Genomic DNA, 22,542 nt, shown 5'->3' on the forward strand with positions numbered 1-22,542 from the left:
TTCAACCTCACGTAGCCCAGGGTGGCCTTGAACTCACAGAGATCCACCTGCCTCAGTCTCTTGAGTGCTGGGATTAAAGGTGCACGTCGCCACTTCCTGGCCTCTACGGCTAACTAGTGTGGCTAGCTCCCCACTCTGACCCTCAGGTGAGCACAAACAAAATATCACGGGAACCCGTTTTTCATTTGCAAATGATTATGGTACTAGGTGCCAGGCTTACTAAACTTTCAAGAGTAATTTTATACTCAATTGTTTTGATACCAAAATTGGGGATCATTTCATATTTAGTTGTATTTTCCTGTTGCACACTGTGTTCTCTTATCCATTAGATCCATACGAATCCGTGTTTCCGCCATTCCTCTGAGGAGAGCCAGCTCTTGCCAATGAAGACACACGTGTGGTGCTGGCTGAATCCTGGGGATAGCTTCTCCTTGTTACTCAACAAGTACTCTTTCCGTGTTTTCTCTACACAAGCTGAAGAGGAACTGGAGTGCACTTTAAGGTGGGTTTGTGAGTAATGGTGTTTGAATCTGATTTCGCCACCTCCACAATGCCTCACTGAGAACCATTCTAGGTTTGAGTCATATTTGGGCTGCAGTAGCCACATAATTTGTGCTTCTGGAAACATTTGACTTTGGAAGCGTATGCCTCATGGTATGCTCCAATACGCACCATTCTTTACCTTTGTGCTCCTAATGTTTCCACCAGACAAAACTAACTATATGTTTTCTTGAATTTTTAACTTTATTAAAAATTTTAAGGTATTCTGACTTATATCACTGACTTACCTTATAATGACATCATAAAGTGCAGAGCTGGAGAACTGAAGAAGTTAGGTAGTAGGACGAAAGCACTGAATCTGGTAGAGTTCACATTCACAACTAGTTTCTGAGCCAGTTGCCAGGCAGCTGTTGCTGGGCTTTGTTTCTGCCTCTAACTGGCGGAGTTCAAACATTAGACCTGTAGAACTAATTGGAGATATTGACATATACATTAGACAGTTCTTGATATCATTGAGGTTTTCAGGTATTTTAGAACCACTTCATTTTACATTGTTTATCACATCAAAAATTTAAGGTTTATTGTTAGTGCCGTGTTCATCTGCTCACACTGGAGGCCAGCACATGGTAGAGAAGAGCAGCTACCCTAAAAAGTAGAGGAGCTTTCTTCTCCCCAGAAGACCATCTTGGGGAGCTAAGTGCAGGAAGGGCTTTTATAGAGATGAAGAGGAGGTGCACTTCTGTGCTGGACGGGTCTTAAGGCAGCATCTTCATCATTAGCCATGGGCCTTTTCTTTGTCTTGCTCTTCTAACTGGAAACTGGCAGCTCCCAGGGCTAATTCCTTTAGACAAGCATATTATTTTTCTGCAGGCTGCCCACCCTGGCAGTTCATATGTTCGGTGTTAGTTGATGTTCCAGACACAGGATAAGGAGAGATGCCATGTTTCTAATGTTATCTGAGGGTTGCCAGATGGTTGGGATTTTAAAGAAAGATTGTATAGCAGTTACTCATCTAGGTGTTTGTATAGAATGTAGAACAGTGAGCAAAGGAAGGGAAGTGAATGCAACTGCCAGACACAGCTCCTAGGAGTAGCCACTGTTCATTATGGCATAAGCTTCATTTTTTGAGCAATGAGATCTTCGTAACATTGAGTGGGGGGGATTCACACTACGAATATCTCCATGTTGCAGTCGAAGGAAGACAGAGAAGGTTTGAGTCTTGCCTAGTGTTACATAACAGGTCCAGATTCCAGACCCGAGTCCACTGTTTCCAGAATAATGTTCTTACAGACCACTACCCAGCACTGCACCAGAATGCCTGCCCTCATACCTGGAGGATGGCAGAATCAACCTGGAATGGTCATAGAATGGGAAAAAGAGGGAGGGGGAGAGAGGGAGAGAGAGAAAGGGAGAGTGGAGAGAGGAAGGGAGGAAGAGAAAGGGAAGGAGAGGGAATGAGGGAGGGAGAGAGGGGGGAGAGCCTCATTAAAACCTGGGCAAATCTCTATGATATTGAGATAAAAATTACAAGTATAAAAAGTATATACCATTTCTATCAAATAATGGATGCATTCATATAATGAAGTTATAAAGACATTATATTCAGTCATTTAGGGATGGAGTGGAAGGGAGGGGAACAAATTTGAGTTTGTGTGCTGAGTGAGCTTTGATTGTTTTTAACTGGAGCAAATATGACAAGGTACTCCCATTGGGATAGTGTGCATGTATTAGTATTTGTAGACAGGGAGACAGGGTGTGCTCTCATTGGGATAGTGTCCATGTATTAGTATTTGTAGACAGGGAGACAGGGTGTGCTCTCATTGGGATAGTGTGCATGTATTAGTATTTGTAGACAGGGAGACAGGGTGTGCTCTCATTGGGATAGTGTGCATGTATTAGTATTTGTAGACAGGGAGACAGGGTGTGCTCTCATTGGGATAGTGTGCATGTATTAGTATTTGTAGACATGGAGACAGGGTGTGCTCTCATTGGGATAGTGTGCATGTATTAGTATTTGTAGACAGGGAGACAGGGTGTGCTCTCATTGGGATAGTGTCCATGTATTAGTATTTGTAGACAGGGAGACAGGGTGTGCTCTCATTGGGATAGTGTGCATGTATTAGTATTTGTAGACAGGGAGACAGGGTGTGCTCTCATTGCTGCCTGCTTAGCACTGTAGTCTAGAGACGGGAGAGGGTCCTCTCCAGATGGCACTTCGTTGCAGTGGTTAGAAGGCTTCTAGTGTGTAATATTTTTCTTTCAATTGATTGTATATTTAAGAAAAGAACCCAAACAACAAAATAACATTTAAAGTAAGAAAACAAAGCCCCTGGTCGGTTCTCATTCTGCTTTTGTGTACATGTTTTCAGTGTCTTAGGACTGTACAGTGTCACTCACGGCATACAGTAGGAGCACGTGGCTACACAGCACCTCTAAATTTTCATTTTCACTTGTTTTTACTTATCTCTGAAATTATTCTGCTAGAAATCCCAATGCTTACACTTTTCTTTTGAGAAACCATAGAGAAATCCAAATGAGGAAAAATATGCCTGGTTTTGTATTTAAATAGTTAAATAATACACACGGGAGCAGGGTGACTTTTGCATTCCTGATGTGTCTCCAGTATGGCGTGCAGAGTGCGTGTTGGCTCCTTGGGTCTCAGACTGAGTGATGCTGTCATGGGAGTAGGACCTTGTTTTTATGGCTAAACTTTATTGTGGATGAGGAGGTCACACAGTTTCACCCCGGGGAGATTTTCTTAAACATTGTCTCAAGGAAACTACCGTAAATTGATGCACGATTCGTAAAAACTCAGAGGTGCAGAACTGACCAGCCTCAGGTTCCACCAGAAGTGTTGTAAATGATAGAAAACAAAGTTCTGTTTTATTTTCTAGGAACAGTCAAACTCTTGATGAAGAGGATGTGTTGAGTGACACGCAGGAGCCCCCTGTGATTAATCCACCTGATAAGACAGCTGGTGCTTCACAGCTGCAAGGAAGCCCCGGACTACCCAAGACCAAGTGTACTGCCCTAGAGCCTACGGTGAGAAACTTAAGAAGCCCCTTCCTAACATGGTCTTTATCTCACGGAAAGACAGCTGACATTGTGCATATTTTAACACCTGCGGCATTGATCTGTTTTGTTGTTTTTAAGTCTGGAGAGAATGTCACACTAGGCTGACAAAAACCAATAGGAATGAATTTCTTGTTGGAAATTTAACTACAGTAGTGGGTCTCTCTGTTAGTGATAATTTTCTCCAAAGTAAATCATTTTACAAATTCACTAAGGATGCATGGCACCTTTAGGAATTAGTTCATGGATATTCTTTTAGTCCTCCTCAGATGCTCCGAGTGGTGTCAGTGAGCACCAGCCACACCCTGCCCAGAGGAAAAGAATCCTCCCTGCTTGGATGTTAGCAGAAGATTTAAGTGGTCAAAGCCTTGCAGCTCCTGTCAAGGGTGGAGGTAGGTTTTTGTTTTTGCTGATGTTGAGTTTCAAGGAAGCATTAAAGACAATTAAGAAGTTTCTCTGAACAAATAGGTATAGAGTGGTGGTCGCACATGGTATGGGTTAACCTGGGACTTCAATTCTATTCTATTCTATTTATTTTGAGACGTGATCTTATACTTGTTATGCCCCTGCCTCAGTCTCCTGAGTGCTGGGGTTGCAGTTATGGGCTGCTATGCCCGTTAACCTGAAATTTACTTTTAGATGTGTGTGGAATATAATTTAGAACATAAGCTATTGCTTTATGGCTTTTCTCAAAGAGCATTCTATCTATTGATACCTTGTTGAGCATGTGATATTCCTCTTATTGTTAGAAATACTGTTAATATGTGTATATATATATATATATATATATATATATATATATATATATATATAGTCTCAGGTGAGCATGTTGGTGTCATATCTGAGATGAAAGAACACCACAACCAAAATATTTGAAAATAATTAAATAAAATAATGCCATGTTCACAGTGTGTGTGCTACGAGATTCAAGAACACTTGGCTCTTGTCCTGACTCAGCTTACTGTCATGGCTGACACCTCAGTGATTTATGTCTTTCTGCTGGGCATCCATTGTTTCATCATTGTTTGTTTGTGTGTCAGTTTTTCTCCCATAGACTACATCCCTACTGAAGTTCCCCCTCCCTCCACTTCCCCTCTCCTATAGTTCCACTGTGTTTCCTTTCAGAAAAGGGCAGGCCTCCCAGGGATTATCAACCAAACATGGCATATCAAGTTGCAATAAGATTAGGCCCCTCCCCTCATATTAAGGCTGGATGAGAAAACCCAATAGGAGGAAAGGGTCCCAAAAGTAGGCAAAAGAGTCAGACAGCTCTCACTCCACTGTACGAGCCCCACAAGAGGACCAAGCTACACAGCCATGACATATGCAGAGGGCCTGGTCAGACCCATGCAGGCTTCCTGACTGTCAGTTCAGTCTCTGTGAGCCCCTATGAGTCCAGGTTAGTGATTCTGTGTGTGGGTTTATTTTATTTTATTTGTGGTGTCCTTGACCCCTCTGGCTCCTATAATCCTTCCTCCCTCTCTTCCTCAGGATTTCTCGACCTCCACCTAATGTTTTACTGTGGGCCTCTGCATCTGTTCCCATCAGTTTGCTGCATGAAGCCTCTCTGATGACTATTCTGCTACACTCCAGTCTAGGAGTATAGCAGAGTATCATTAGCAATCATTGACTTTTTTTTTCTTTTGCTGGTCATGTTTGGCTCTAGCCTAGTTCTTTCCCATCTGTGATTTTTCTCAAGGTTTTTGTTTTAGCAAATTTTAAGAGTCAAGTGTCATTCCTATACATCAGTAGGATTTGATATCAAATGCCTTCCTATACATCGTAGGATTTAATATCAAATGCCTTTCCTGTGCATTGTAGGATTTGATATTAAATCAGCCTTGCGTTCTTAATAAACCCCTTTGACTCTTGGGCTCTTTTGTTTACTTTTCAATTCTGGGAATCGAACTTAGGGCCTCACTTGCTGAACAAATTCTTCCTCAGCTGATTGTTTCTCTTTTTATGTCCCTTTTAGTTTTTAAGGATTTTTAAATGATTGTTTTAAGTGGTGTTGAGCTATAATTTTATTTTAGTATAAAGTGTTGTGAGGGGTTTTAATGTAATTGCTGGCCTGGTAAAATGCATTGAGAAGTTTATGTCTCTCTGTCCCACTGTAACAGAGTACTGTAGCTTACATGACCTATATGATATTTATTTCCTCACAGTTCTGGAGGCCAGAGATCCAATGCCAGGGTGCCAGCATTGTGGCTTCTGATAGCTGTCTTCTTTATGTATTCTCTCTCTCTCTCTCTCTCTCTCTCTCTCTCTCTCTCTCTCACACACACACACACACACAAATGATTTTGAGATGTTGCAAACATTCCATTTGCAGCAATTTTCCAGTGTCTCTATTCTGTGCTTTCGAGACGTTTGAAATAAATAATGCTTGCTTGACTGCAAGCGCTGCAGCACAGCAGCTGGTCTAATAAGGAAGACACACTAGTCTGAGTGTGCTAGAGACTTATGTTTATAAAAGGAACAGGATCGTGAGATCCATTGTACTACTTAGAAGAACATGCACTTTAAATGGATGAACTTTATTTCTGGAACTTTCCATGATTGACTGTAATGAAACGGGGAAATGACTGAATGAAAGGTGACAACTCTGTATTACTCCTGCTTTGGTGCGATAGATAGTTCTGTTGATAATGTAGACAGTTGTTGAATGCTGCACACCTCAGGGATGAACCTGACTGGGATGGTGAGGAGAAATGAAGAAAATATAAACACATGGAAACACAGAAACATAGAAAATCCCAGATTGAGTAGACTGGGCTCTCAGATGGAAAAACTGCAGCACCCTGGAAACTCAGCTTGCCTTTGTGTGTGTGTGTGTGTGTGTGTGTGCGCGCGCGCGCACACACACAGGCGCGCGTGTATATGTATGTATATATGCAGTTGAGCATATATATGTAGTATATATATATAGTTTAACAGGACAAGGAGACAGGGTCATTGTATACAGATGAACAGGAGGCTGGTTTATAATATATAGCTAAACAACTATATTGAACTTTGGATAATATATGGGATACAGTGCCCATTGTTATGAGATTTCTTTACAGTCAACAGAGGGTGTTCTCTTTCTGGGTTTTGGAGTTTTTTACATATATCTTAATAATTTAGGCTGGATTTCTAACTTGCTGGTAGGCTTTCAGGACATAAAATTCATCGGGCTACTCTGTCAGCTTTTCTCAGAGAAAATAATTGCTAGAATTTAAGAAATTGTAACAGATGTCGGGGTCTCCCTTATTTCGTTTACTTCTAGTGACTCCATGAGTTCTTACAGTTGCCGCTTTGCGGATGCAAACGAAAGACGGAGTTGGAGTGAACCGTTAAAGTGCCCAGTGCCTCTGAGCCTGCTGCTCTCTGGGGTTGGAGTTCTTGGCCACTGTGCCACCTAATGCTGTCTGAGATGTGTAACTAAGTATTTCCCAGTGGACTTTACTGCAATGAAGTCTGGATTTTGCTGGTGGCCATCTCTATTATTCTGGGTCGTGACTCCTCAAGATAGGATCTCTCTCACCAGATCTGGAGCTTGGTGGGGTTTGGCTCCACTGGCCAGCATCAATCCCAACTGATCTTTATCTTTGTTGCCCCCCCAAGTGTTGGGGTTACAGGCCCCCACTTTTTTTTCTTTTTCTCGTGTTGGTGCTGGATATCCAAACTCAGATCCTTTAGTTTACACAGCAATTATCTCACCCACTGAGCCACAGCCTGAGTCATTGCTACTTCATCCTCTTTAGTCATATGGAGTATTGACCTGTGAAGATACAGGAAGTCATTTTCTTCTTGTTCTTTGTGTGTGTCTGTTTGTGTGTGTTAGATAAGGATGCTGCCGCCCAGAGGAGTGGAAAAGAAGGAGCCTGCAAAGATAAAGCCCCAGTAAACATAACGTGCCATGGGAGAAAGCGATTAATTCCGCCAGGAAATTCAGAAAGTGTGTCAGCAGAACAGGATCCCGGGAAAAAATGTAAAAGTTCTGATCAAGAAGGACCAGTTGTTTCATCTGAGGTGATTAAAAAGTGTATTGTTTATTTTCTTTGTCTGATATTTGAGACAGTAATTAGTTCCTTTCAGCCATTTGGATAAGATCAAGTGATGGGAATGAATTATGTGCTGATTTACCAAACTAAGCTGCCCCCTTCTTTGAGCTTATATAGATTAAAAACTAGCTCGCTCTATCTATCTATCTATCTATCTATCTATCTATCTATCTATCTATCTATCTATCTATCTATTATCTATCTATCTATCTATCTATCTATCTATCTATCTATCTATCTATCTATCTATCTATCTTTTAAAGAGGACACCAGATTCCCCTGGAACTGGAGTTACAGACCCTCGTGAGCTGCCATGTGGGTGCTGGGAGTTGAACCTGGGTCCTCTGGAAGAACAAGTAGTCAGTGTTCTTAACTGCTGAGCCATCTCTCCTACCCCCTTTTTTGCTTTATTAAAATTAATTGTTAATATAGAGGGAGAATTTGCACTGTAGAATATATCTCAGAGTAGAATGGGTGGAGACCGCTTGGCTCTGGTCTTAGTTTGGCCTTTGTTCTGAGTGCCTGGTTGCTGTCGTGTGTGGACCTCATGTAACCACTGTGAACGAGGCGGACAGAAGAGCGAATGGTGGATCGGGTGTCACAGTGGTCACCCTGCTGTGGCTCTTCAGGGATTGCAGACCTTTGGTTCCTCTTCCCGTTTGTACCAATCCTCTAGAATGGTTTGGCTGAACTGACATTCCTTGACGGTGGATATTTAAAAAGAAATGAGGCCTGTTTATTACATGAAGTTTTAATTTTTTTTTTAACTTGGAAGTTGTAGCATATTAACATAAGCCAGACTTTTTAAAAAAGAAGTCAATAATTTTATTTATTCTTTGGGAATTTTGTATTCCTCAACTCCTCCCATAATCACACTCTCCATTCTTCTACTCCTACCTACATAGCTGAGTTTTCTCTCCCCCAGTCCCATCAGGTCCGCTTTGTGTAGTCTCAGGAGTGAAGGCTGCCTGGATGTGTGACTGATTTGCCAGGGGTCACATTCTTGACAAAAACGGCTTCCTTTCCCAGCCGTTATCAGATGCTGTGAGCGCCTCAGTTAGTGGGAAATCATGCTCACCTGTTCCCTCTAGCTGGATTCTGTGGAGCCTGAGCTTGCATGGGGTTTGTGCATAGTGAGGCATCTTAACAGGAACCAATAGCAGTGGCCCCAGGCCTTTTTTCTTTTCAGTGGTAGCTGAAGGTGACAGTTTTCCTGGCCCTGCAGGCCGCTGACTGAGCTCTTCTGTGGGCCTCTTAGTCTCAGGAAGCCAGGCAGGTCCTGCCCTGGTGGAGGGTACACTGAGTCAGGGAATGTCACCAGCTTCCCAGAGGTCAGACTCATACAGCACCTTCCCTAGGGAGAGAGCAGACTCTCCCTAGCTGCTCTCCCCGCCAAAGAAGTGGATCTGTTCTCTAAGACTCAATGTCTTTGTTTACTAACGGAGTCAAGTGTAAGAAATCAAAACAAGATGAATTCTGGCTCATAGATATTTGCTGTTAAATCTTCTAAAATGCAGCTTGTCTTATATAAACTTTTAGTATTCATATATTTTGAACAGTGAGCATACCAATTCACTTTGCCTATTTTACAAGAAATATTTAGTTTCAAAGAGATGTTTTAATATGTTTCATACTGACTAAGTTTGATAATTATAAGAAAACCTTAAGAAATTTCTTGTTAGCTAATAAGAGAGAAAGAGTAAGCATATCCCAGTTAGTTAAGGCATTTGTGAGGTTTTGATGACATCAAGGGAGCATAATAGATACAGGAGGGACTGTAAGCTCTACGGTTTTTTTTCCCGTGAGGGTCCTGAGGGAGCTTTACTTTCTTTGTTTAGTAGAGAAGAGGCCCAAACTGTCATAACCTCTGTGCTGGGCTCTAGTAGAGTTGAGCCAGAGGACAAGGCTGAAGCTGAAGACCCAAGCCAGACTTGGCCAAGCTCACCCTCTATGTGTGCCCTGTTTCTGTCTTAGTTCTTAGTGCTGGGGAGCATCCAATCTTGATGGGCTAGCACAGCAAAGAACAGGGAGACAAGTTCATCATGAGAAAACCAAAGGTTGGCTGGCCCGTCTGGTCTAATATGCAGAGCTGCCTTACAAGATCACAGTCCAGAACTGTAGACATTTCCCCAAGAAAGGCTGGAAAATGAAGTGGAGAGAATGGGCAGAAATCCTTTCTGACCCCTTTCGTGAGATCTGACTCATGTAGTCCATGGCCTGTGTATAATTAGTGCCTTAAGTGTACTCCTGCGATTTGAACAAGCCCTCAAGGACAGCTGTTGATGCACCAGCCTTCCTTCTGCTCCTGGAGGAAACTGAAGCCCAACGTCACGCTGCTCAGGAGCTCTGGTGGCCAAAGTGGATGCTTTTGTGTGCAGTGGGTTTTCCTGCTGTGTGCGTTAGGCTGTGAGCGAGTGTTGTGGCTAGTACTTCTCTCTTCACGACACTAATTGTTTATAGTCCAGGACTTTGTCAGTCCTCATGGGTTTACTGCATCCTTACAGGCTGCACATCTGTCCAGCTTATGGCCACAGTGAGGGACCTTGAGTCAATGAAAAGGAAACTGCTATGGTTTGGACCTTATGTCTCCTATAAAATTCTATATTGATACCTAAATCTAAAAATCATCCTCTCCCCGTGCAGTTGCATTAGCTCGTGAGTGAACTCACATTGCTAGACAAGCCCACAGGAGCCGGTACACTGTCTCTGACCTTTTGTCACAAGAGGACACAAGTGCACATCCTGCTGTGCCTCCGTCAGAACACATTTGTCCTCCCTTCTCTTCTGCCCTATGAGGACAGAGTAGGAATTCCCATATCAGATGCCGCAGCTCACCGTGGCCTTCCGGTACTCCAAACCGAGAGAATACATTCTGTGGTTTATACATGGCCTGGGCAATGATACTCTGTTCCAATAGCACAGACACTGAGACAACAGTGTTTCTTTTATGTAATCTAATTAAAACTGTCACAAAAGGAAGCACAATCAAAACAACTTCTGTAAAATACTATCATAAAATTATTAGTTATCTCTTGCTGTAATCAAAGCAAGCCCTACACTTAATCACTTAGCACAATGACTTCTTATTTCACACAATTCTGAGTTGGCTGGGCTTGGTGGGACACCGCTTTTATGACACATTCTTGGTATTAGCCAAGGTGGGTTCATTCCAAGTGACCTTGCTGCCCTGAATGGTGCCTCTACAAGGACTGACGGACTATGTGGAAGCTGGCTGGGCCTTCCTCCCTCCGGTTACCATAGGTAGTTGAGACTGAATACCTTTATCCGACAGCTGAATTCCAAGAGGGTAAAATTAAAAGCTGCCTGGTGTTTTAAGGCCCAGGGCTAGAATTGGTCATTTTTACTGTACTTTTTGGTGATAGAAAGTTACAAGGTCCCAGGTAGATGAGAGGCTAAGTATGAAAGCAAGGGAGAGCAAATACATATTGAGAATCCCTAATCCCAAAGTAAATAAAATCGAAACTTTTTCCATACTGACAAGATTCTCAACTCACTTGGGACTTTGGATAATTTCAGATATTGATGCTCAACTGTAAATCTTTACAAATACTCCAAACTTCAAAAACTCAGAAATCTTAAGCATTTCTGGTCTTAAACATTTTGAATAAGGGACAGTCAGACAAATGTTGTCCTCAGAAGTTTGGATACAAGGAAGGGCATTCATTGAACATTGAAGCCAGCAGTAGAGACCTTCACAGGAAGAGGAACTAAAAATGCATTGGCCACTGAGGTCCTTTTAGCTTTCTAGAGAGAGATTGGAAGAGACAGGGTAAAATGACGATTGTATTGACAAGATTAGGAAATGCAGAGACTTTGAGCCACTTAAGGACCAAGAGACATTGCATTGGGAAAGTACCTAGGACACAGAACTTCAGTGCTCAGTGTCTGGACTCTGGATCAGGGGAAAGGAGGAGGCATGAAAGACAGGTTCCTGTTTCCAGCTGGGATAGATAGACAATGTGTAGGGAGAAAGTATGGCAGAGAGCTCACAGGTAGGATCTCAGTTGTTAGGTTTTCAGTTTCAGGGAATGGACCTTAGGAAGCAGTAGTTCGCTAGTGCTTGAACTCTCAGTCTGAGGCTTGGGTATGAGGCTGGGGTTTTTCCATTATTCTCCCAGAAATGTTAATGGGATTGATACAGGACTTTCAGGCACCTTATCAGCACAGACGTTCCTGCCAAGAGCATCTTGGAAACAGTAGCTCAACCCTGCTGGATTTATGTTAGAGGGCAGTTCTTTATCCTACCTCTTACAATACATTAAAGCTTCAGATGACCGAGGGCAGGGAAGTGCTTACTAGACAAGTTGCCGAGCTATTTTAATAATAGTCTTAAGAGTGCATTCTGTCTCCCTCAAAGGACCACTAGCCCCAGGATCTCCAGTCTCAAGCACATAGTCTTTTACTTTGTAGGTGATCTTTCTACTGTTACCATGACTCTCCAGCCTCCCATGCCTAATCCTTTATGTGTCCATCAAATCTTAGTGAACAGCAGGGGATGCGAGGTGAAACTGAAGTTCTCATTCTCCTACTTGCCATAGGCACACCTTCCATTTTTCCTGTTCCCTTACACCCACCCCCACCCCAGGTACTGTCTTGCTTAAGCCCATGAGCTTTGGAATTGGCACATTTCAAATTTATGTATCAGCAAACTTAAAAATTACTGCATGTAATGGATTTGGGATCATTTATAAATAATTGAAACCAAGAATGTTAAATTCTTGAATGCCAAGGCTGCTATATATTAATATTGCATGAGCTCCATAAAGAGCATTATGATCTCCAACTTTCATGTCTCATTTGATTTTTTGGGGGATGGGGTATCTCAGGTCTCCCTACATAACCCTAGCTGTCCTATAACTCACAATGTAGATCAGGCTGGCCTCGAATTCAAAGAGATCTGCCTGCCTCTACTTCCCAAGTGCAAGGATTAAAGGTATATGCCACCATGCCCAGCAATCTGTCTTATTTGGAATCCCCTCCTTGACAATATTGACACCTGGGATTTTAATGTTCTTTGCTCTCTAAATCAGAACGTGTGCATGTTCCTGGTGAGGAACTAAAGTTTACTTTTCAGTAAAACAGATTCTTCTTTGTTTCTTAGAACTACAGAAAGTTGAACTATGATATTATACATTTCTCTTTAGTTTTTCATTTTTAAATAGCAGAATAATACATGCTTATTACCAAAATAGAATGTCCAGAAGCATATATATTAAAGATGAAGACTTCCATGTGCCTCGTCCTTCAGTTCTATTGTTGTACTGACTTTTGTAGCCTTACACAATATTCATCGGGATTTACCTAGGAAATGCTCACACATGCATATATAGAGATATTGTATTCGTTTCTGACATGGTTTCGCTCTGTAACTTAGCTTGGCTTATAACTTGGTCCCTCTGCCACAGCCTCCAAGGACTAGGATGACAGGTGTGTGTGACCGCCCTTGGCTAGGAGAATATTTTTAATTTAAATTTTTTGAGAGTTTAATACTTGAGTAAGTATTTCCATCCCTTCCCCTACTCCCACTTAAATTTATGACCCCTTCCTCTTTAATTTTCTTCGTTAAACTCTTAGGCACACACAACCTACTGAGTCCACCCCGGGCTGCTTATGTGTTCCTGTGTTTAGGCTTCTCCTTTGGGACTGGATGACCTATCAGAGGACTCATCCTGGAGAAAATGGAGTCTCCCTCTCTCAGTGGCAGTTGATTGTGGCAGCTCTTTATCTACGGGTGGGGTCTTGTTAGATTTCCTTCATCTGTGTTGGCTTATCAAACGGTGTTTTCATTATACAGGTCTCATTTAGACTACATTGTTGAGGTTTGGTGGGTACAGCCTCCCTGCCATGTCTAGAAGACATTGTCTTATAGCAGATGTTTTGGTCCCCTCACTCTTAAAGGCTTTCTGCCCCCTCTTCCATGGCTTACCCTGAGCCTTCAGGTTAGGAGTGGGGTTTGGGCACCCACTGTCATTTGCTCTCTGCATTTTGACTGACTGTGGATCTCTGGAATAATCATTATCTGCTTCAAAATCTTTGAAAAGAGGTGGTGTGGTAGAATATGTAAAATTTTAAATGTCGTCATAGAAGAATGTTATTCTTTAGTTGACAACGTCCTAGAGGGCAAGGAGGAAGCCCCAGTGGGTAAGAACTCTTACCATGAAAGCAGAGAGCCTAAGTTCACATCTCCAGTACCCACACGAAAAGCCAAACACAGCCTCACTTGCCTGTGACCCCAGCATTGGAGAGAGGAGGCAGGCAGATCTGGAAAGTTCTCTGGCCAACCAGCCTAGTCTAGAAGATCCTGTTTTGAGCTCTAGTGTGAAGACTAGAGAGAACCACATCCACTATCTTGCTCTGACCTCTGCATATGCCTATGTGGACATGCAAGCACCACCCCTACACTACATAAATAAAAATAAACCCCTTTAATAGCAGTCCTTCGTCATGCCACTTTCAGGTGAACATCTCCACATATTTTATAGAAAGGATGTGTTCTAATTGATTTTATCACTTTCCAGTGTATCTCTTTGCTCTGAAATAAATTGGCTAATAAAATGAGTGGGATTGTTTTCCCCAAGCTTTGCTGTGGCTGGATGCTGGAACAATACTATGAATATCCCATGTTTGAAGGAACCCTAGCAGTGAGAATACCCCTTTCCTGTGGGGCTTGTTGAAAGGCGTGAGAATCATCTGCTTTTTCACCCCCAGGCTTTGCACAAAGATACCTGAGAAGCCGGGAGCTTCTAAGGCCTAGGGAAGTGCGGTGTTTCTGAGGAGTCACGTCCTTCCTTTCTAAGGATGGAAAATGACGTGTAGAGCCTAGAAGTACCACAGGAACCATAATCTAACACAGTTTTGACTATTCGCTCAGCTGGCAGACTCCTCACCCATTGCTGAACAGGAATGAAGGAAATTGGGGAGAGCTGTCGAGTGGGCTGGTAGGATCAGGACTTCTCAGCTCCTGTCCCCGAGTTCCAGTGTTGGCTGTGCCTGTTGGTCCTGTTGGAAGGGGATGGGATTGGGGGTGTGGTAGAGAAGCTTGGGATCAGAACGTATAGTATAAAGGGATGTAGTCTAAACACCACCATCCAGGTGTAAGTTACGAGAGACAGCAAGTGAGTGCTTTCCCTAGACCGTCTACTGGTGTGCAGGGCCATGGTAAGACCGCATTCCGTGGAGAACATAGTTAGCCAGAATGGATAATATTTCCAAGTTACAGTTTCTTTTAAAAATATTGAGCCATTTAAATAATTAGTCTAAAAGAAGTCATGTGAAAATGTCAAGAAGTTTGAACTATTAGCTATCTATTAGTGCTAAAATGAGCTTCCACCAGATGGCAGCCAACAGACCCTCCTTCCTTAGAAATGGAGGTGAGAATATTCATGTGTGTTTGCTTGTGTTCCTCATATCTGTGACTTGGCTAACAAGGACACTTGAGTTCAGATGAGCAATGTTTCTACTCCCCAGGAAGAGGAGTACTTAAGCGATTGTTTCCTGAGATGAGGCCTACTCGTCATGCTGGTGGCCAGTACAAGTTAAAAAGGCATACGGGAGTGATTAGAATATCCCCTTGGCGCAGCGTTCCTGCGCTTGGTGTGCAGAGGGACTGTGTGGTAGCTCTCCGTGGGTGCAGCGTTCCTGCGCCTGGTGTGCAGAGGGACCGTGTGGTAGCTAGCTCTCCGTGGGTGCAGCGTTCCTGTGCCTGGGGTGCAGAGGGACTGTGTGTTAGATCTCCGTGGGTGCAGCGTTCCTGCGCCTGGGATGCAAGGACTGTGTGGTAGCTTTCCCGTTTAAGGTTGGGCTCTCCACAGTCGCTTATTCTCTGCTTTCTGACCAGTTGAAGTTCTCTGTGAAAAGAAGCTGCTTTGCTGAGAGGTGAGAGCACAGTCTATGGGTGTAGAAGATCAGTGTCAGAGGGCGGCTGTCTGTTTCATCCTTTAACAAGATGGTGGTTGTCAGCTCTCTAGGGCTTACTTGGCTAAACTGACACTTAACAGACCGTCTCGAAGGAAAGTTGCTTGCTTTCTTCAATTGGTGATAGCTGACATGAACCAGCTTGACCATTCTGCCATGTGGAAAGTTCCATTATTTAGGGAGAAGTAAGTATCACATTTAAGAGTTTTTTGAGTTAGATTATGTGACAGGAAAGAGAGTATCCTTATAGCTATAAATTGATACTGTAAGAACTACAAATTGTTAAAAAGTTTCTAAACTAAAACCAGAAAATGGTGTCTTCAGTAACTTTTTTGTATCCTAGAACTTGTGTTTTCGTCATCTTAAACATTAATTTTTGTATATTTTTTAAAATTCTCTTTTTTTAACCGATGCCTTTTCTGGATTTCTTTTACAGGAAGTCCCAGAATCATTGTCTTCAGTCACATTAAGTGACACAGATACGGATACTGTGAAGACAAACGAACCGAGCAACACGATTTCAGTAGAGGAACTTGGTGAGGTCTCCAGACACAAAGCCGTCAGCAAAGCAGCAGCCAGTGACGAGGGTGAGACAGTGAGCCATCCTGAGAGTCACGCGAGCGTCCAGAGGAAGGCACTCCCTGAGACGTCACCAGGACTGCATCCGGAGTCCAGCTCTGCTCCCGGCAGTCCTGGTGCTTCGCACACCGTGGCTGCCGACTCTATAGGCTGCTCAGAAGAAAGCAAAGTCCGGAGGACGTCCTGCATGTATGGGGCCAACTGCTACAGGTACCGCGACCTCCAGGGTCATTTCAGCCCAGTGCTTCAGTGCCGGTGTAAGAGTTTGGTAAACCCTTGCCTTAGGGTGGGTGCTTCAGTGCTGGTGTAAGAGTTTGGTAAACCCTTGCCTTAGGGTGGGTGCTTCAGTGCTGGTGTAAGAGTTTGGTAAACCCTTGCCTTAGGGTGGGTGCTTCAGTGCTGGTGTAAGAGTTTGGTAAACCCTTGCCTTAGGGTGGGGTGCTTCAGTGCTGGTGTAAGAGTTTGGTAAACCCTTGCCTTAGGGTGGGTGCTTCAGTGCTGGTGTAAGAGTTTGGTAAACCCCTGCCTTAGGGTTGGGCACTTCAGTGCTGGTGTAAAAGTTTGGTAAACCCTTGCCTTAGGGTCGGGCACTTCAGTGTGGTTCTACCGACTTGCACTTTCCCACTGTGCATTCTGGGAAATCCTGCCAGGAGCTTTTAAGATATACAACAGGGAATTAAATGTTTTATGTGTAGACATGCTGACTAATGCAAGGGCCTGAATACCAGGGAATCCAGTCTTAAAAACTGAATCACACAGACTTAAATACCTGCTTATTTAATGTCTTAATTTTAAAGAGATAATTTTAAAATAGTTATTGTTCCCATCTACTCAGATAATTTTAGATTGTGTTTAGGCATTGTGTTATATGTCTATTTACATTTTTCCACAAAGTAGAAAATTTTCTACTTTGAAAATTAGGAAAATGAAATTTTTATGAGTTCATATTTCATGCATTTAAATTATAATCTTAGTTTTAGACCATGGGTTTATAGCAGCACTTGCTAATCAGTCTGTTTCTGTTGTTAGCCATTTCTCTTGTCAGTCTGTGCCTGTGTAGTGCGTCCCCATGCCGTGTGCACAGAGTGCACACACCGCACACTCTGTTCGCCTCACACTCTGGTTACTCCTTGTTAAAACACACTGCCATTTTAGCATTAGAGTAACGATATTTTAGCATTAGAGTAACGATATTTTAGCATTAGAGTAACGATATTTTTCAGTTTCAACAGCTCTGAGTTTTAAATTTAGACATGATGTTATTGTCTGTGGGATGTCCGTAAGCCTAGAACACAGTGTAAAAATCTACAGCAAAATGTAAGCTATCAATTACTTTGAATTTTGAAAGACACTTTTCTGTGCTTGTGTTAGTTGGCTAAGGCAGCCATAACACAATCCTGCAGACGGGCTTGCTTTAGTAACAGATTTAGCTTCTCTCAATTCTGGACACCAGAAGTGCTAGACTTCAGAGTCTGCAGGCCTGGCTTCTCTTCGTGCTGCGAAGGTGGTTGTTTTCTTGGTGCTTTTTCTCTGCAGGTCGTTTTCCTGGTGTCTCTTCCTCACCTAGGCAGATACCAGTCAGTTTGTGTTAGAGCCCAGCATTATGACCTCACTTAACCTTCCTTATCTCTCTCACAGGGATACTGGAGATTAGTACAATGTAGGAGATTTGAAGGGGACATAATTCAATGAATGGCAGTATTCAACACTGTCCTTTCCTTTCATTAAAAGGAGTAACTCTTTTATCAAATAATAATTCATTCACTTGTACTTTATAATGGTATGTTAGTTGTAATCACTCAGCTTTAGGCAGTAACTATTAATTTTTAAATAAAGAATGTCTGAAAAATGTTTAAATCAAAATCTATTTGTAACAGAGAGGAGATGTTTACGTTTATAAAGAAGAGGGAAGAATGGCTCGGTGAGTTTGAGATAAACCCACATAGCCACACAGATCCATAGCTATAAAATCATCAAGTCTGGCTCTTCTCCACCTCTCAAGTGGATAATATCCCAGGTCTCTGTATTTTCTAACTTTAAGTTCCTTTTGTTTTGTGTTTCAATTTTTAAAAATTTATATGCAAAGTAATGGGTTTTATTATACTATTTTCACATATCTGTTGGTATAATTTATTCTAATTTATCCTCTTCTGTTGTCTTCCATGCACTTTTTTTGTTTTTTGAGATATAGATATAGAATAGCCCTGCTTGTCCTGGAACTTGCTATGTAGACCAGACTGCCCTCAAACTCACAGAGATCCTCCTGCCCCTGTCTCCTGAGTGCTGGGATTAAAGGTGTGTGTGTGCCATCATATCTGGCTCTCTGTGTTCCTTTACCCCTCCCCCAACTGGCCGATTCCCTTTCCTTCCCAAACAGCCCTTGTCTCACTTTCCTCTCGCATTTGTTAAGTTACTGTCTCTCTTTTCCCCCTTCTCCTTTAAGATCTATCTCCCGCTTTCTGCCCTTTGTCATTAAATGACCAAATGACCTCCTCCCTGCCCGACTCTAGGATGCACAGAGGAGAAAGTGCAGCATTTGTTCCCTGCCCCCACTCTAGGATCTATGTAGGAGAAAGTGCAGCATTTGTTCCCTGCCCCCACTCTAGGATCTATGTAGGAGAAAGTGCAGCATTTGTTCCTCTGTGTCTGGTTCTCTCACTGAACATGGTTTGCAGTTCCATCCATTCTTCTGCAATATTACGATATTTAGATTATGTAATTGTCATAAGCATACAGTAGAGTTCCCTAGAGACCACAGAGCGTTGTTGTTACTACTGATCAGATACAGAGCAAGGAAGAAAAGCATCAGTGGCTGTGCTGGATGGTTGTTTATTATTATTATTATTATTATTATTTTGTCAACTTGGCACAAGCTAGAATCATCTGAGAGTAGGGAACCTCAATTGGAAAAAAAGAAACACTTCCATGAGGTTGGACTGTAGGCAGGCCTGTGGGCCATTTTCTTGATTGACTGATGTGGGGAGGCCCAGCACATTGTGGGCAGTGTCAACCCTGAGTAGGTGGTCTTGAGTTGTACAAGAAAGCAGGCTGAGCAAGCCTTGAGGAGTGAGCAAGCCAGCAAGAGCATCCTCCATGGCCTCTAATCCAGGTTCTGCTTCCAGGTCCCTGTCCCAGCTTCACTCAGCGATGGAGTGTAACCTGTGTTGTGGGTGGGAACAAACCCTGTTTTTCCCCAGGTTGCTTTTCATCATAGTGGTTGGCCACAGCAACAGAAAGCTAACCAAGACAGTGGGCACAGGCTCTTGCCACCAAGCCCTAAAACACACATAGTCAAAGGAAAGAAGGAACTCCCAAAAGTCGTCCTCTGAGCTCCACATGTGTGCCGTGGTTTACACACACACACACACACACACACACACACACACACACACACACCACACAAATAAAAATATAAAGGTGGGTTTTTAAAAGCTGTTAAACTATGTTATTTGTAAAACGTGAAAAGGTATATTACTATTATTTTAAATAAACAAACGTACTTTTCTGGTTTCTCACTTTACATTTCTACCAGGGAGAACACGCATGAAGAGATGGCTCTCCTACTCTAGAAATACATTTCTACCAGGGTGAACACACGTGAAGAGATGGCTCTCCTACTCTAGAAATACATTTCTACCAGGGTGAACACACATGAAGAGATGGCTCTCCTACTCTAGAAATACATTTCTACCAGGGAGAACACACGTGAAGAGATGGCTCTCCTACTCTAGAAATACATTTCTACCAGGGTGAACACACGTGAAGAGATGGCTCTCCTACTCTAGAAATACATTTCTACCAGGGTGAACACACGTGAAGAGATGGCTCTCCTACTCTAGAAATACATTTCTACCAGGGTGAACACACGTGAAGAGATGGCTCTCCTACTCTAGAAATACATTTCTACCAGGGTGAACACACGTGAAGAGATGGCTCTCCTACTCTAGAAATACATTTCTACCAGGGAGAACACACGTGAAGAGATGGCTCTCCTACTCTAGAAATACATTTCTACCAGGGTGAACACACGTGAAGAGATGGCTCTCCTACTCTGGTAATACATCTAAGAGCAGAGGAGAAGCCTGAACTAAAGAGATCGGCTTAGAAGACAGAACAGAATACTTCATGTAGTCAAATGAGATTAATGATTAGAAAGGAAACACAGGTCCCTCTGGAGTGTCGGTAATGCGTTTATCTTAGCAGAGGATACAGAAACCTTCAAAGGCCATAGATATTTGTATTTGTTGTATACCTATGTGAATGATGTAATGTTCATAAAATGCCGTTGTACACGACTTGTCATGTGACACTAGGAACTGATGTTTCCCTGGGAATCCTGTGCTGACTAGCTGTTACCACTCTAGAGGCCGTGGGACCTGGGAGAACGGAGCCAATAAATGAGGTGACCTAAAGTCTCGTGCAATAGCCAGCCTTATTCAGAGCCCCAGACAGTCTGTACTCTGGGAGTTAAGAAAGGTCCCTGAATAAAGTTCTCATGCGTTCAAGCTGTGTACAGATACAAGGACAAGCCACACATGGAAACAGGTTTTCATAGAGGCATAGAAAGGATAGAGTAAACATCTAATTAAATGGCAGCAGCAATAGTGAGTAAATTGAAGTAGACTCGCTCTGGTCTGTTCCCCTGGGAGGAACGTGAAAACACATTCCAAGAACAATTCTGTGTTTGAAGAAACAGAAGTCACAAGACTCTTGTCTTGTTTTCTTGGGGTTTTTTCACAAGCACCCAGAATTCTCTTCACAGGACTTCATTCCTGGATCATTTTCCAACAACTCTGTCAAGTTGCTCACCCACATGGCATGGAGGTGTCTTCTGTGTTTACATCAGCGGCATAGGCTTTGGTTCCCTTCTGGAATAATCCGGCATTGCTTGGTTTCACTACAGTGACTACAGACCCATAACTTCTGTGATTTTCTTCTGACAGTGTGTTTATCCCCTCACAGGAAGAACCCTCTCCATTTTCAACACTTCAGCCACCCTGGTGATAGTGATTATGGAGACGTCCAAGGCACAGATGGAGGTGTAGCTGGTGACAGGCCTGAGTGTCCCTATGGGGCATCTTGTTACAGGTAAGGAGACAGCCTGTGGTCGCCCTCCTCCCTCCTCCCTCAGCGCTTCTCAGCCAGGTGAGACCGAGTGACTGGAACGGCTCTCTGTCTTAAGCCTGCAGCATAATTTTCATTAATTTATGTAGAACACAGATTTTCTTTCCAATAATTCTAAATTGTTATCAATTTTATAGGTACCTGAAGCTTTTCTGTATTTCTGTCTAAAATACACAGATTAATTTATAAGATACTCGAATACATACTCTATGAAGACTCTGAGATGTGATATATAAGTGGATTGGGGATGTTATCTCTGCTTCTGTCTGCTTCCTCAACTCCCACTAATCCACCCCTCTTGGCAATGCCCAGAACTCAGTGGCAGCTGAAGAACATGAGAGCCTCTCTCTGCACATCCACATTGCTGTTTCCCCTCCCCATGTCAGGCAGAGCCTCCCCCCTGCACGTCCACACTGTTGCCCTCCCCCTTGTCAGGCAGAGCCTCCCCCTGCACGTCCACACTGTCGCCCTCCCCCTTGTCAGGCAGAGCCTCCCCCCTGCACGTCCACACTGTCGCCCTCCCCCTTGTCAGGCAGAGCCTCCCCCTGCACGTCCACACTGTCTTTCTCCCCCATGTCAGGCAGAGCCTCCCCCCTGCATGTCCACACTGTCTTTCTCCCCCTGTGTCAGACAGAGCCTCCCCCCTGCATGTCCACACTGTCTTTCTCCCCCTGTGTCAGACAGAGCCTCCCCCCTGCATGTCCACACTGTCGCCCTCCCCCTTGTCAGGCAGAGCCTCCCCCTGCATGTCCACACTGTCTTTCTCCCCCGTGTCAGCCAGAGCAGACCTGTCCATACCACAGTCTGTCTTTATCAGAATGTCTCCCCAACCAGGCAGCAAGCATATTACATTGACAGAAAAGATTGTTGGTATTTTAAAACCTGGTTTAATGAGTGAGTAGACTTGAATTTAACCAAACTACAGAAGAAAGTAATCCCGAGCCCACGAGCTTTAGTGCAGACTGCTGACTGAATGCACGGCCCCTGGAGTTGCCGCCTGTGCCCATTGTTACTGAACACACCAGGGCTCGTTTGCATCTGCAGGTGCTCCAGCTAGTTCTTCTGTTGTCTGATCATGTGATGTGCTGTCCAGATTGTCTCAGTAACAAAAATTCTTCCGAATTTTTAAACCTCTTAACTTGTATGTTTGTCTTTTTTCTTTTTTTTCTTTTTTTTTATTGATAAAAGAAGAATAAAGAAAAAAAAACAAATTTCCACCTCCTCCCAGCCTCCCCTTTCCCTCCCCCTCCTCCCACTCTTCTCCCCCTCCTCCCACTCTTCTCCC

The 22,542-nt window shown here is 43.3% G+C and overlaps 1 protein-coding gene across 3 annotated transcripts in view; it reads left to right on the forward strand.

Annotated features, from left to right (window-relative positions):
- Window positions 1–22,542, forward strand: part of Aplf (aprataxin and PNKP like factor) — a 72,746-nt gene that overhangs the window by 12,026 nt on the left and 38,178 nt on the right. For all 3 annotated transcript variants that reach the window (XM_075983575.1, XM_075983576.1, XM_075983577.1), the window contains 6 exons: window positions 330–502; window positions 3,396–3,543; window positions 3,833–3,965; window positions 7,400–7,587; window positions 15,991–16,343; window positions 21,096–21,221. In XM_075983575.1, coding sequence (XP_075839690.1) covers window positions 330–502; window positions 3,396–3,543; window positions 3,833–3,965; window positions 7,400–7,587; window positions 15,991–16,343; window positions 21,096–21,221 — 1,121 coding nt within the window. The remainder of the gene's footprint in view (window positions 1–329; window positions 503–3,395; window positions 3,544–3,832; window positions 3,966–7,399; window positions 7,588–15,990; window positions 16,344–21,095; window positions 21,222–22,542) is intronic.

Source organism: Microtus pennsylvanicus, chromosome 8, assembly GCF_037038515.1.
Source record: "Microtus pennsylvanicus isolate mMicPen1 chromosome 8, mMicPen1.hap1, whole genome shotgun sequence".
Lineage (NCBI taxonomy): Eukaryota > Metazoa > Chordata > Mammalia > Rodentia > Cricetidae > Microtus > Microtus pennsylvanicus.